Below are 14,188 nucleotides of genomic sequence, written 5' to 3' on the forward strand. Positions count from 1 at the left end.
GGTACGCATTAGCCGTGTTTCTACTGTCGGCCCACATTTGGTGCGCATTAGCCGTGTTTCTACTGTCGGCCCACATTTGGTACGCATTAGTCGTGTTTCTACTGTCGGCCCACATTTGGTACGCATTAGCCGTGTTTCTACTGTCGGCCCACATTTGGTACCCATTAGCCGTGTTTCTACTGTCGGCCCACATTTGGTACGCATTAGCCGTGTTTCTACTGTCGGCCCACATTTGGTACCCATTAGCCGTGTTTCTACTGTCGGCCCACATTTGGTACGCATTAGCCGTGTTTCTACTGTCGGCCCACATTTGGTACGCATTAGCCGTGTTTCTACTGTCGGCCCACATTTGGTACGCATTAGCCGTGTTTCTACTGTCGGCCCACATTTGGTACGCATTAGCCGTGTTTCTACTGTCGGCCCACATTTGGTACGCATTAGCCGTGTTTCTACTGTCGGCCCACATTTGGTACGCATTAGTCGTGTTTCTACTGTCGGCCCACATTTGGTACGCATTAGCCGTGTTTCTACTGTCGGCCCACATTTGGTACGCATTAGTCGTGTTTCTACTGTCGGCCCAGATCCGGCCCACATTTGGTACGCATTAGCCGTGTTTCTACTGTCGGCCCACATTTGGTGCGCATTAGCCGTGTTTCTACTGTCGGCCCACATTTGGTACGCATTAGTCGTGTTTCTACTGTCGGCCCAGATCCGGCCCACATTTGGTACGCATTAGTCGTGTTTCTACTGTCGGCCCACATTTGGTACGCATTAGTCGTGTTTCTACTGTCGGCCCACATTTGGTATGCATTAGTCGTGTTTCTACTGTCGGCCCAGATCCGGCCCACATTTGGTACGCATTAGTCGTGTTTCTATTGTCGGCCCAGATCCGGCCCACATATGGTACGCATTAGCGGTGTTTCTACTGTCGGCCCACATTTGGTGCGCATTAGCCGTGTTTCTACCGTCAGCCCAGATCCGGCCCACATTTGGTACGCATTAGTCGTGTTTCTATTGTCGGCCCAGATCCGGCCCACATATGGTACGCATTAGCGGGGTTTCTACTGTCGGCCCACATTTGGTACGCATTAGCCGTGTGTGGCAAGGGGGGCGTGGTTCAGCGAGGTCTGCAGCGGGAGAGAGAGCCGCGGGACGAGCGGTAAGTGAGTGGGTTGGAAGCAGATTAATAACACCTGTCTCTCGTTCCAGTAATGAGCGCGGAGAGGGGATAAAACCTAGGTGGAACCGGAGATCGAGGAGAGAGAGAGGGACTGCTGACGCGACACACACACACACTCACGGACATTGAGTTGTGAGACACGTTGACCCGGAAGCGGAACGTTTAACCGGAACCCGGAAGTGACTGAGAGAAATACACACGGGCAATAGCCGTGTGAAGAGACTGAGTTTTTGTTCTAATAAAGAGAAGCGTCAGCAGTCAAACCGACCCCCTTGTCCTCTTCCTTCCTTACACAAACGAACTTTATCACACTGGTGCCGAAACCCGGGAAGGAAGTAGGACAGCGCCGCCGCCATGACAACGCCCTCCGCCTCGCCATTTGCGGACATCATCACCTCCCTCGCGGTCCTCCACCAAGACCAACATCAGGCAATGCTGGACCTGCGGGCGGACCAGGAGCGCCGCTTCGAGGCGATTGTCCGCGGCCAGCAAGAGGACCGCGAGCGGTTCCGGAGCTGGATGGATCGGGAGGTTCGCGCCGAAGCCGCCGGGCGGGCTAGCGCATCGGTCCACATGCCCCTCCACAAGATGGGGCCAGAGGACGATCCGGAGGCCTTCATAGACCTCTTCCAGAAGACCGCGGAGGCCTCCGGCTGGCCCCGGGCACAGTGGCCGGTGCGCCTCATTCCATTACTAACAGGGGAAGCCCAGGCGGCCGCCCAACATCTGCCGGTAGCGAACCTCCTGAAGTACGAGGATCTAAAAAGGGCCATCCTACAGAGGGTCGGTCGGACCCCGGAGCAACACCGCCAGAGGTTCCGCTCCCTGGAATGGGGCGAGGCCGGCCGACCCTTCGCTATGGCCCAACAGCTCCGGGACTCGTGCCGCAGATGGCTCTTGGCCGGCGGAAGCGACGTGGACCATACCATCAATCTGGTGGTGCTGGAGCAATTCATCACTCGGCTCCCAAGAAAGACCGCCGAGTGGGTCCAGTGCCACCGGCCCACGTCGCTGGAGACGGCCATCCAGCTGGCGGAGGACCACCTGGTGGCGTGCCCGGGGGTCGGCGAGCCCTCACTAACTTCTCACTCTCTCTCTCCCCCCTCTGTCTCTCCCTCTCGCCCTGTCCCTCTCCCCAGGTCCCGTCCTCCAGGCCCTCCTCGCGTTCCCCCCAGAGGTCGGGGTGGGATGGGCCCAGGACCGTCCGGGAGTTCGCGGGCTCCGCCCAGGGGGGCGGGGCCGCTGGGGGCGGGTGGTGACAATGGCTCCGGTTTCACACCCTCCCCGCGCTCATTTTCCAACCCACTCCCCGCCGCAGGGGTGGCGGGTAAGCCTGGGCTGGCCTGCTGGCGGTGCGGTGATCCGGATCATTTTGTGGACCGATGTCCGAGGATGGACATCGGGACAATGATCCGGATCCCGGACGTCCAGCGGACCACCCCCGATCAAGCAGGAGAGTACCAAATTCCTGTAAGTATCAAGGGGGGTACATATCAGGCCTTGGTGGATTCAGGATGTAACCAAACCTCGATCCATCAAAGCCTGATGCAGCCTGGGGCATTGGATACAAGCCGCATGGTTAAGGTGCGGTGTGTGCACGGGGATGTGGTGGAATATCCGGTTGTCCCAGTCACGATACAGTTTAGGGGGAAAAAGCATAGTGTTGAGGTGGCGGTTAGTCCCCACCTCCGGCATCCGCTAATTCTGGGGACGAATTGGCCCGCCTTTTCGGCATTATTGGGGTCGTTATGCGCGGATGCCGCTTGGGAAAACAAGGCTAGGAACGGGGCGGTGCGAGTGCAGGTTGGCGAGACTGATACGGGACCCTTGGGAACAGCTTCAGAGGAACCGAGCGGGGTCGAGAGACTGATTCTCTCGGACCGCGATGACTTCCCTCTGGAGCAGTCTCAAGATGAGACCCTAAAACATGCATTTCAGCAGGTCCGCTCTATCGACGGTCAGTCTCTCCAACCCGCGTTGCCCGTCACGTATCCTTATTTTGCCATAATTAAGGATCGGTTGTATCGAGTGACCCAAGACACTCAGACAAAAGTGGATACAACCCAGTTATTAGTACCAAAGAGCCGCCGGGAAATGCTTTTCCAGGCGGCTCACTCGAACCCGATGGCGGGCCACCTGGGGCAGGCGGCCACACTGAATCGCTTAATGACCCGATTTTTTTGGCCAGGCATTCATGACAATGTGCGCAGGTGGTGCGCGTCTTGCCCTGAATGTCAGTTGGTGAATCCACTGGCCGCCCCAAAAGCGCCATTGCGCCCCCTTCCATTAATGCAGGTCCCCTTCGAGAGAATTGCGATGGACCTCATCGGGCCATTGGAGCGATCCGCACGCGGACATCGTTTTGCGTTAGTCATCGTGGACTACGCAACACGATATCCGGAGGCAGTGGCTCTCCGCAACATCTCCGCGAAGAGTGTTGCGGACGCACTGTTTCGTCTGATCTCCCGAGTGGGGATTCCAAAAGAAATCCTCACTGATCAAGGCACGGCGTTTATGTCACGCACGATGAGCGAACTCTACGGATTATTGGGCATTAAATCCATTCGAACAAGCGTCTATCACCCACAAACGGACGGCTTGGTCGAACGATTTAATCGCACTCTTAAATCCATGATCCGTAAGTTCGTACAGGAAGACGCCAAAAATTGGGATCGGTGGTTAGAACCCCTCTTATTTGCCGTGCGGGAGGTTCCACAAGCCTCCACGGGGTTTTCCCCCTTCGAGCTTCTCTACGGACGACAGCCACGGGGGGTGCTGGACGTCCTACGAGAAACTTGGGAGGAGGGACCTTCTTTGGCCAAAAACGAAATTCAGTACGTCATGGACTTGCGAACAAAACTCCACACCTTGGGGCGGCTATCTAGGGAGAATTTGTTGCAAGCCCAGGACCGCCAGAGCCGGTCATATAACAGGGGTACAAAACTACGCAAATTCACACCGGGAGAGAAAGTGCTCGTTCTACTCCCTACGTCGAGCTCAAAATTAATGTCAAAGTGGCAGGGGCCGTTTGAGGTCGCACGACAGATAGGAGAGCTCGATTATGAAGTGATACGATCCGATAGGAACGGGGCACGTCAAATATACCACCTCAACCTGCTAAAAAAATGGAATGAGGTGGAATCAGTGTTGTTGGCAACGGTGATCGGGGGAGAGGATGATCTCGGGCCAGAGGCGAGCATTAAAGCGCAATCAGTCGCGCTGGCCCCTGGGGGAGATCACCTCTCACCGTTACAACTCACTGATTTATCAAAATTGCAGGCGGAGTTCGCTGACGTGTTCTCGCCCCTACCGGGACGTACCGACTTGATTCAGCACCATATCGAGACCGAGCCGGGCGTGGTAGTTCGCAGCCGGCCGTATCGCTTGCCTGAACACAAGAAAAAAGTAGTTCAGGAAGAATTAGGCGCAATGCTCGACATGGGAGTAATCGAGGAGTCCAACAGTGACTGGGCGAGCCCGATAGTTTTGGTCCCCAAAACAGACGGCTCGGTCAGGTTCTGTGTGGACTACCGCAAGGTGAACGCTGTGTCGAAATTCGACGCGTATCCAATGCCGCGGGTTGACGAGTTGCTTGATCGGTTAGGCACGGCTCGATTTTATTCGACACTGGACTTAACAAAGGGCTATTGGCAGATCCCCTTGTCTCCATTGTCCAAAGAAAAGACAGCTTTCACCACGCCGTTTGGATTGCACCAATTTGTCACGCTTCCTTTCGGCTTGTTCGGGGCGCCCGCAACCTTCCAGCGACTCATGGATAGGATTTTGCGGCCCCATGCTGCGTATGCTGCTGCGTACCTGGATGACATAGTGATTTATAGTCACGATTGGCAGCGGCATATGCAGCATGTGAGGGCGGTCCTGAGGTCGCTGAGGGGAGCGGGGCTCACGGCCAACCCAAAGAAGTGTGCAATTGGGCGGGTGGAAGTAAGGTATCTGGGCTTCCACTTGGGTCATGGTCAGGTGCGTCCCCAAATTGATAAGACTGCCGCAATTGCAACCTGTCCGAGGCCCAAGACCAAAAAGGAGGTAAGACAGTTTTTGGGGCTGGCGGGATATTATAGACGGTTTATACCAAATTATTCGGACCTCACCAGCCCTTTGACTGATCTTACTAGAAAGGGGCTACCAGATACGGTCCAGTGGACGGAGCCGTGTCAACAGGCTTTTACCCAAGTGAAGGCTGCTCTATGTGGCGGGCCGCTTTTACACTCCCCTGACTTTTCTCTCCCTTTCTTGTTGCAGACTGACGCGTCGGACAGGGGGCTGGGCGCAGTCCTGGCCCAGGAGGTGGAGGGGGGAGAGCGGCCGGTGCTGTACATTAGCCGTAAGCTCTCCAAGAGGGAAGCTAAGTACAGCACCATAGAGAAGGAGTGTTTGGCCATCAGATGGGCCGTTCTCACTCTCCGCTATTACCTCCTGGGGCGGGAGTTCACCCTCTGTTCGGACCACGCTCCTCTCCAATGGCTCCACCGCATGAAGGATACCAACGCGCGGATCACCCGTTGGTATCTAGCTCTTCAGCCGTTTAAATTCAAGGTGGTCCACAGGCCGGGTGCTCAGATGGCTGTGGCCGATTTCCTCTCCAGAAATGGGGGGGGGGGGGGGGGGGGCTGCAGGCCGGACGGCTCCCCGGCCTGAGTCGGGCGGTGGGGGTATGTGGCAAGGGGGGCGTGGTTCAGCGAGGTCTGCAGCGGGAGAGAGAGCCGCGGGACGAGCGGTAAGTGAGTGGGTTGGAAGCAGATTAATAACACCTGTCTCTCGTTCCAGTAATGAGCGCGGAGAGGGGATAAAACCTAGGTGGAACCGGAGATCGAGGAGAGAGAGAGGGACTGCTGACGCGACACACACACACACTCACGGACATTGAGTTGTGAGACACGTTGACCCGGAAGCGGAACGTTTAACCGGAACCCGGAAGTGACTGAGAGAAATACACACGGGCAATAGCCGTGTGAAGAGACTGAGTTTTTGTTCTAATAAAGAGAAGCGTCAGCAGTCAAACCGACCCCCTTGTCCTCTTCCTTCCTTACACAAACGAACTTTATCACACCGTGTTTCTACTGTCGGCCCAGATCCGGCCCACATTTGGTATGCATTAGCCGTGTTTCTACTGTCGGCCCAGATCCGGCCCACATATGGTACGCATTAGCGGGGTTTCTACTGTCGGCCCACATTTGGTACGCATTAGCCGTGTTTCTACTGTCGGCCCAGATCCGGCCCACATTTGGTATGCATTAGCCGTGTTTCTACCGTCAGCCCAGATCCGGCCCACAATTGGTACGCATTAGCGGGGTTTCTACTGTCGGCCCAGATCCGGCCCACATTTGGTACGCATTAGCCGTGTTTCTACCGTCAGCCCAGATCCGGCCCACAATTGGTACGCATTAGCCGTGTTTCTACTGTCGGCCCAGATCCGGCCCACATTTGGTACGCATTAGCCGTGTTTCTACTGTCGGCCCAGATCCGGCCCACATTTGGTACGCATTAGCCGTGTTTCTACTGTCGGATCCGGCTAGAATTGAGTATGACAACGTCAGGCTTCAAAAAGATGCTGAAGTACAGTAACTAATTACATTTACTCAAATACTTTACACCACTGCTCCGGTATAAAGAGACGAGACGTACTGACAGATAAAATAAATACACGATTGTGAGCCTATATGATTTGTCTGATTTCTTCAAGCGGTCTTATTTACCATGTTTACTATGGTAATGGTTGGCGCAAATGTTACTTCAGTTATTTAACATTAAGCTTTGTATTTAAACTGGGTCCTACTGTAGTAGAAATGTGAAATTATTTTTGAATTTGGTGCCTTCTAGACTGAGAAAAGACAGAAAATGTATTTTTGTCTCATGGGGATGAAAGACAACAACTCCCAGAATGCATTGCTGCTCTGCCCTACGAAGACACTCCCAAAGCCACGCCTATTGGATATCACTTTCCCACCGCGTTCATCTTCATAAAATCAGTTCAGTTAGAGAGCAGACACTATAATTAAAAGCTGAAGGTGTGTGTTCAATATAATGTGAGTGAGCCGAGCGAGAGTCAAGGTACAAACGCAGCAGGAGTCAGATTACATTCATCAGGAGAGCCGAGGTTAGTGGATGGGGTAACGATTCTGCCACAATTCTGCTCATATTTTGAGCGTGCAAAGGGGCATTTTGCTAGCCTGGTCTTACCAGACTCTCGTACATTTAATTTGTACATATAGTCTGGCCACTCTCCATTGACAAGGGTTTATTTCCGCGAAGGCGGGAACTTTGTTGAGGGTTAAAAACTATTGGATCTGCCGTAACCAATCGCTAACGTTTGGTCGTGCCGAATGTCATGCGCCCTTCGCCTGTTTCACACAAATTCGACAACATAAATGTGCACTTCTCTAGACCACCTCAGTAATAAAACCTAAAGCTCATGCATTCAGATCGTGATTTATTAACGATGGAGGGAGAGTTTTGTGATCGGGAACGCGCCGCTCACGTGGTCCGTAACATGATTGTATGCTGTACATAAAATATCATATGCTTGGTATGATAATAAATGCTGCTATAAATAACGGACCGATTCAAACGTTTAAGTGTTTTTATTTTCATTCGTTTGAGCGGTGATGAAATATATTGCTCTTTAAATACTTGTCAGCATTTTAAAGAAATACAAGTCTAGAAATGCATCCTAATAACAGCAAAGCACAACCGTACGGTGCTCTGCAGGGGTCAAAAATGATTATAAACAGTACATTTTAAAGTGGTATATTCTTGAAAACTCAGAGATGTGGATTCGGACAGCTCTTACATCACCACACGACCTGGTGTTTGTCTAAAGCAGTAACGTTAGGTAACTCGGCCGGGGATTACGCGGGTGGTGAGAGACGGACGGCAATAAAATCTCTGACCAGTCCCTGAAACTTAAATGATGGCAATACCTTCCGACCCCACGAGGAACAGTTACCGTCCGAACAGCTTCAGCAACTCCTTCATCACTGACGGAGCGATCTGGAAAATCAGACTTTTCCTGAATTCCCCCTGTTGAGGAGGAGGGCCACAACATCATGGCCACCAACAAACCCCAGCAAAGACTGTTATTGCTCCGGCTTTAACTTCTGGATATTCGGCAGCGGAGCCACAACGGAGTTGTGTCATTACTGAACTACATCTCAAACTAGCGCTCGACATCAACGTCATCGTTCTCAGACACTCCCTCTGTTCGCTGATTGGACCGGTAAAAATAATTTTTGGCGAAAACCTAAGAATACACCGCAGTCCCAGACGGAGCACTGAAGGAAAATGAAAATTGAGCGGAAGCACGTAGGAGGTCGGAGCCAGGCTAGCATTTCGCGCGCGGTTAACTGAGTTTTGCGGAGAAATTTTCGTCTCGCAAATAAGAAAGTATTTTGAGCGAACGAAAATCTATTTTGCATTTAAAATACGTTTATTTGGATGAGCGATCTCTTTCGCATGTTCAACGTCTCGTTTGCTAGCACTCTGATACCCGCTCTGACTGCTCGACCTCGCTTGCTCAACACAACTCAACGTAACAATATGCAACGCTATCTCACGACCAATTCGTACTAATTCATACAAGTGAATAAAAGGTGTTTAATTCGTACAAATTTGTACGACCTTACTCGTACGAATTCGTACAATTTGTCTAAACCCACGTGATGGGTAGGTTTAGGGGCGGGGTCAGGGGTAGGTCATTCGTATGAATTCATACGAATTTGGCAACTCGTAAAATATGTACGAATTAGCAAAAATCGTATGAATTCGTACGAGTGAGGTCTTATCAATTCCTACGAATTAGCCACCTCGTAAAATTAGTACGAATTGCCGTGAGATCGGGTTGCAATATGACATAATTCCAGCCAATCAGAGATGAGACTGCTAAATTCTGATTGGCTGGCTTAACAACCTATCACAAAATGCCGATATTCAGGGGGTGGGGCACGATCAATCAAAAATACTCCTGGGTTTCTTCTGATACAAAGTTCTGATGTTAGCTGGTATATAAAATCATCTCCTCCTGACTAACTCCCTTCTATTGAATCCACATGAACGGATCCGGGAAAGTGAAATAATTGCCTAATATTGCATTAACTCTACTTTAGTGCTGCAGGGATATTGCACAACACCCTCCTCACACTGAACCTCATTGGTCTGTCACCGCTCGTCAATGTCAAAGTATGTGAAATGACCAATCAAATCAAAGTAGGCGGGGCTTATGTTCACAGAAGCTGCTGAGCGCGAACTCAACGCTTCAGTTTAACGGTCATGAGTGCAAGATAAGATAGTAGCTAAACTAAACATTTCATATTTGGCAGTTGTTTAAAGATAGAAATGTTAAGCAACCGATTAAAATAATCAGGCAAACTTTGTTTTAAATTAAATATAGGCCTATATAGTTCACATGTAATAATTAGTAACCGTCAATGTGATGAGACAAGAAACATTAACAAAGCCATTTTCATCATATTAGGCTTGAGATTGATCATGAATATGTACATACTGTGGATGAATTTAATAAACTTATTTACCTAACGTAAATACCCTTCAGTAAATTAACCTGTCTGAATATGATTAATAAAACATGGGCTAAATATGAGTTTTCTTTCTTCACTGACACAGACGACAATGAAAAGACTATCATTAAAGCTCAGCTTTTGGAGGGGAAGAGATAAGGAGACTGAGAGAAAAAGAAAGAGTGATGGAGATGAGAGAGGAGAGAGCAGGTTTATCTGTGGAAATAGCCAATAATACATTGTACAGGTCAAAATTATCCATTTTTCTTTTATGCCAAAAATCATTAGGATTTTAAGATCATGTTCCATAAAGATATTTAGTAAATGTCCTACCGTAAATATATTAAAAGTGTATTATTGGTAGTGATATGCATTAATAAAGACTTCATTTGGTCAACTTTAAAGGAGATTTTCTAAATATTTAGACTTATTTGCACCCTTAGATTCCAGATTTTCAAATATTGTCCTTACAAACCAAACATCACTGGAAAGATTATTTATTCAGCTTTCGTATGATGTATACATCTCACATTTTTTTTAAAGACCCTTATATGGTTTTGTGGTCCTAGGTCACATTTATTTATGAAATGTTTTAGAGGAGTAATGGAATATAATTACAATTATAATTAATAAACACATGACTATATTAATATAACAGCATTTGATATGAATAAATACAACATTTCTGCCCAAACAGTTCATTTACTACATGATTGTAGAGAGTCATCTGTTTGTTCTCTGAACATTTTTAATTTTAATATAAATTTAACAAAAAGGGGAAAAAATACATTGCTTCTAAACAAAAACATACTGCAATTATATTGCATTACTCCTCGAAGTCATTTGTAACCCTGGAGCACTTCACCAGTCCTGCGTCTCGAGGGTTTATCAACAACACATGTTATGGGTCAAAATTATCCATTTTTCTTTTATGCCAAAAATCATTAGGATATTAAGATCATGTTCCATGAAGATATTTAGTAAATGTCCTACCGTAAATATATTAAAAGTGTATTATTGGTAGTGATATGCATTGCTAAGGACTGCATTTTGACAAGTGATTTTCTCAATATTGCACCATCAGATTCCAGATTTCTAAATATTGTCCAATCCTAACAAACCAAACATCAACGGAAAGCTTATTTATTCAACTTTTACATGATGCATAAATCTCATTTGCACAAAATTGACCCTTATCGCTGGTTTTGTGGTCCAGGGTCACACATAATCTACTGCTCTGACATTGTTTCAGTGCTATTTCTTATCCATTTTTTGGCCTTCATACGTCTTGAAATGCACAACAAACCCTTCTAAAGCTCAAATTTGGGATCTCTACGGCCCTGGAATATGTTTTAGATGCCGTATTCGGATGACCGGAGTTGGCAGAGTCACCCAGCACTGTAAAAAAAAGTTACAGCCTGAAATTTTTAAGCACAATCGACTTGGATGTTTAAGTTATTTCAACTTAAAGGGTTAGTTCACCCAAAAATGTAAATTCTGTCATCAATTCCTCACCCGTCAGACCTCCGTTCATCTTCACACACAGATGAAGATATTAGTGTTGAAATCCGATGGCTCAGAAAGGCCTTCATTGACACCAATGTCATTTCCTCTCTCAAGACCCATAAAGGCACTAAAGACGTCGTTACAAAGCCCATCTCACTACAGCGGCTCGACAATCATTTATGAAGACACGAGAAGAGTTTTTGTGCGCAAAAAAACAAAATAACGACTTATATAGTGATGGCTGATTTCAAAACACAGATTCGAACGGTTATGTATCAGTGAATTGATTCATGATTCGGATCGCGTGTCAAACTGCTGAAATCACGGCTGCGTCCGAAACCTGGAAAATGTTGCCTTCGGAGGACACATTTGAAGGCAGGAAGGCATCAAGCAATGTCCGAATCTAATGTTTGCTTCACTTCCTGTCTCCTGAGAGACCTCCATCTGATCGATTTTTGAAGTCATCATATGTGTGTCCTTCGCTGCTTTTGATATCCCACAATCCTCTGCTTTCCATTCAGGGACAGTCGAGTGTCGAATATAAGATGGCGTCCGAAAGTTGAGATTTCTGGTCAGTTTGTGTGTAAATGTTAATAACTAATATTTTCCACTTCTGACGTAATTTCTAGCGAGAAATGACTAATGTACTAATTAAATATGTGTTTAGTTCTCACCAAAGCTCGCGCTATTTTGCTGTAGATCATCAAACTGTTACACTGCCTTAGAAGTCTGTCCGAAATTAGTTTAGTAAAGTCCCTTCGTGCACAAAACGCTGCCTTTCAAGCCATTACCTGATGAGGCAGTCAGGGCAACGAGTCAGCTGTCTAGGTTTTCGGACCGAGCCCGCGATCCGAATCATGACTCGATTCACTGATTCATAACCGTTAGAATCTTTGTTTTGAAATCGCCCATCTCTATATAAGTCGTTATTTTGTTTTTTTGGCGCACAAAAACTCTTCTCTTGTCTTCATAAATGATTGTAGAGCCGCTGTAGTGAGATGGGCTTTGTAACGACGTCTTTAGTGCCTTTATGGGTCTTGAGAGAGGAAATGACATTGGTGTCAATGAAGGCCTTTCTGAGCCATCGGATTTCAACACTAATATCTTCATCTGTGTCTGAAGATGAACGGAGGTCTGACGGGTGTCCAACCACAGGAGGAATTAATGACAGAAGTTACATTTTTGGGTGAACTAACCCTTTAGACTATCTTAAAACTGACTTTAAAAAATGAGTTGCATCTTGTATAACTTATAAAAAATGCTGAACATTTCTTATCCTATATTAATGAGGTAAACCAGTGTAAAAACCCATGTTGTCATAACTTATTGAACATAATTTTGGTAACACTTTATTTTAGGGTTCAGTTATTAACTATTATCTAGTTGCTTATTATCCTGCATATTACTAGGATATTGTCTGTTTATTAGCACTTATAAAGCTCATATTAATGCCTTATTCTGCATGAGCTTATTCTACATCCCTTAATCCGACCCAATACCTAAACTTGAACGCTACAAAAACTACCTTACTAACTATTAATAAGCAGTAAATTAGGAGTTTATTGAGGCAAAAGTGGGAGTTAATAGTGAATATGTGTTCCCCATACTAAAGTGTTACCAATTTTTTACAGAAAGGACGAGCACCTGATGTCACTCACCTGTGAATGGTCTGCTGGACATGTGACCAAGCAGGGCCAATCGGTGAAGGCCTCGTTTATCATTATGGCTGGTTAGCGTGACTGTCGGTGTTTTGGGCGCAGCGAGAGCGGTGGAAAATGCTCTCCTGATCCCGGATAGTTTAAGCCTCTTTGCATGGATCTCTCCAGCCATCTCATCCCAACTTCCTCTGAGTTTCGCTTTTGTGGAAAGAGCAAAGTTCCTTCTTAAAGAGTTGTGTTGTCTGGTTCAGTAACCCAATGAGACGACAAAACTAGCTTTCCTCCTTTCAAACGCTAACCACAAATCTTTTCTTTTCCTCTCTTTAGCTATAGCAACGTCTGTTGTTCTTCACAGTGTTTGGGCTTCTGGACAACCGTGGATATTTTCTGTCATAGCAGGGGAACGTGTAGTGAGCGCATGTTCCTCCGCCTCTCTCTCTCTCTCTCTCTCTCTCTCTCTCTCTCTCTCTCTCTCTCTCTCTCTTTCTCTCTCTCTCTCTCTCTCTCTCTCTCTCTCTCTCTCTCTCTTTATCTCTTTCACTCTCTTTGTAACAGCTCAAAAAGGAAAGGGTGGTATGGGTGGCAGAAAGGCCTGTGGGCTGAGACTGTACTGTAATTTGGCAATACGTACACTAACTACAACTGAGTTAGATCTAACAACGTCTCCCTTTGAGAACAACCAGGAACTCCCACAATTGTAGTAATATTTCATTAAGTTTATTATTCTAAAATGCTCTCTTTTAGAGTTAGGATTATTCTGTGAAAATGTATAAACTAGATAAATAACGTACGATGACTAACTTTCAGGTTGACTTGACAAAGCCAAGTTTGTAATAACTTTTAACAGCTTGGAGTTTAAAGGAACTGTATGTAAGAAATGTATTTCAGTGAATCATAAAATGGCCGCTGATATGTCACTAGACATTCAGAAATCATGTTAATGTCATATACTCATATCACTGACAGCAGTAGTCCGGCAGGATATTGTCATTAAAAAGTTGTTGCAGCTCAACTGATGTTGATGATGTCATGTGTTTTGGCCTGAAGCTCCGCCCTCCACCTATCGACCAATCACGAAGTCAGGAGTGTTTCGGGTTGCCAGATCTGCTCTAGTTACCACAGCTGCAGATCTACAAAAGCTCCTGCAGATCCTGCAGCTAATCTGGCAACCTCGAGTCAGGGGGAGGTGGAGAGGGAGACACCGCTCTACAGTCATTTAAAACTGATTGCAGTACCAGTTTTGGCCACAATCTTACATACACTTCCTTTTAAGGTTTTACCCAGAGAAATTAATGCTGTGTCCCATTTCG

General features: G+C 47.3%; 1 protein-coding gene across 1 annotated transcript; it reads left to right on the top strand.

The window, feature by feature from the left end:
• The first annotated feature begins 3,667 nt into the window (after positions 1-3,667).
• On the top strand, positions 3,668-9,873 carry LOC137082478 (uncharacterized). The gene is made up of 2 exons (XM_067447719.1): positions 3,668-4,883; positions 9,821-9,873. Exons 1-2 carry the CDS (start codon positions 3,695-3,697, stop codon positions 9,871-9,873), a joined length of 1,242 nt encoding a protein of 413 aa, XP_067303820.1. The 5' UTR covers positions 3,668-3,694.
• Positions 9,874-14,188: the final 4,315 nt, after the last annotated feature.

The sequence above is a fragment of the Pseudorasbora parva genome, chromosome 1, assembly GCF_024679245.1.
Source record: "Pseudorasbora parva isolate DD20220531a chromosome 1, ASM2467924v1, whole genome shotgun sequence".
NCBI lineage: Eukaryota > Metazoa > Chordata > Actinopteri > Cypriniformes > Gobionidae > Pseudorasbora > Pseudorasbora parva.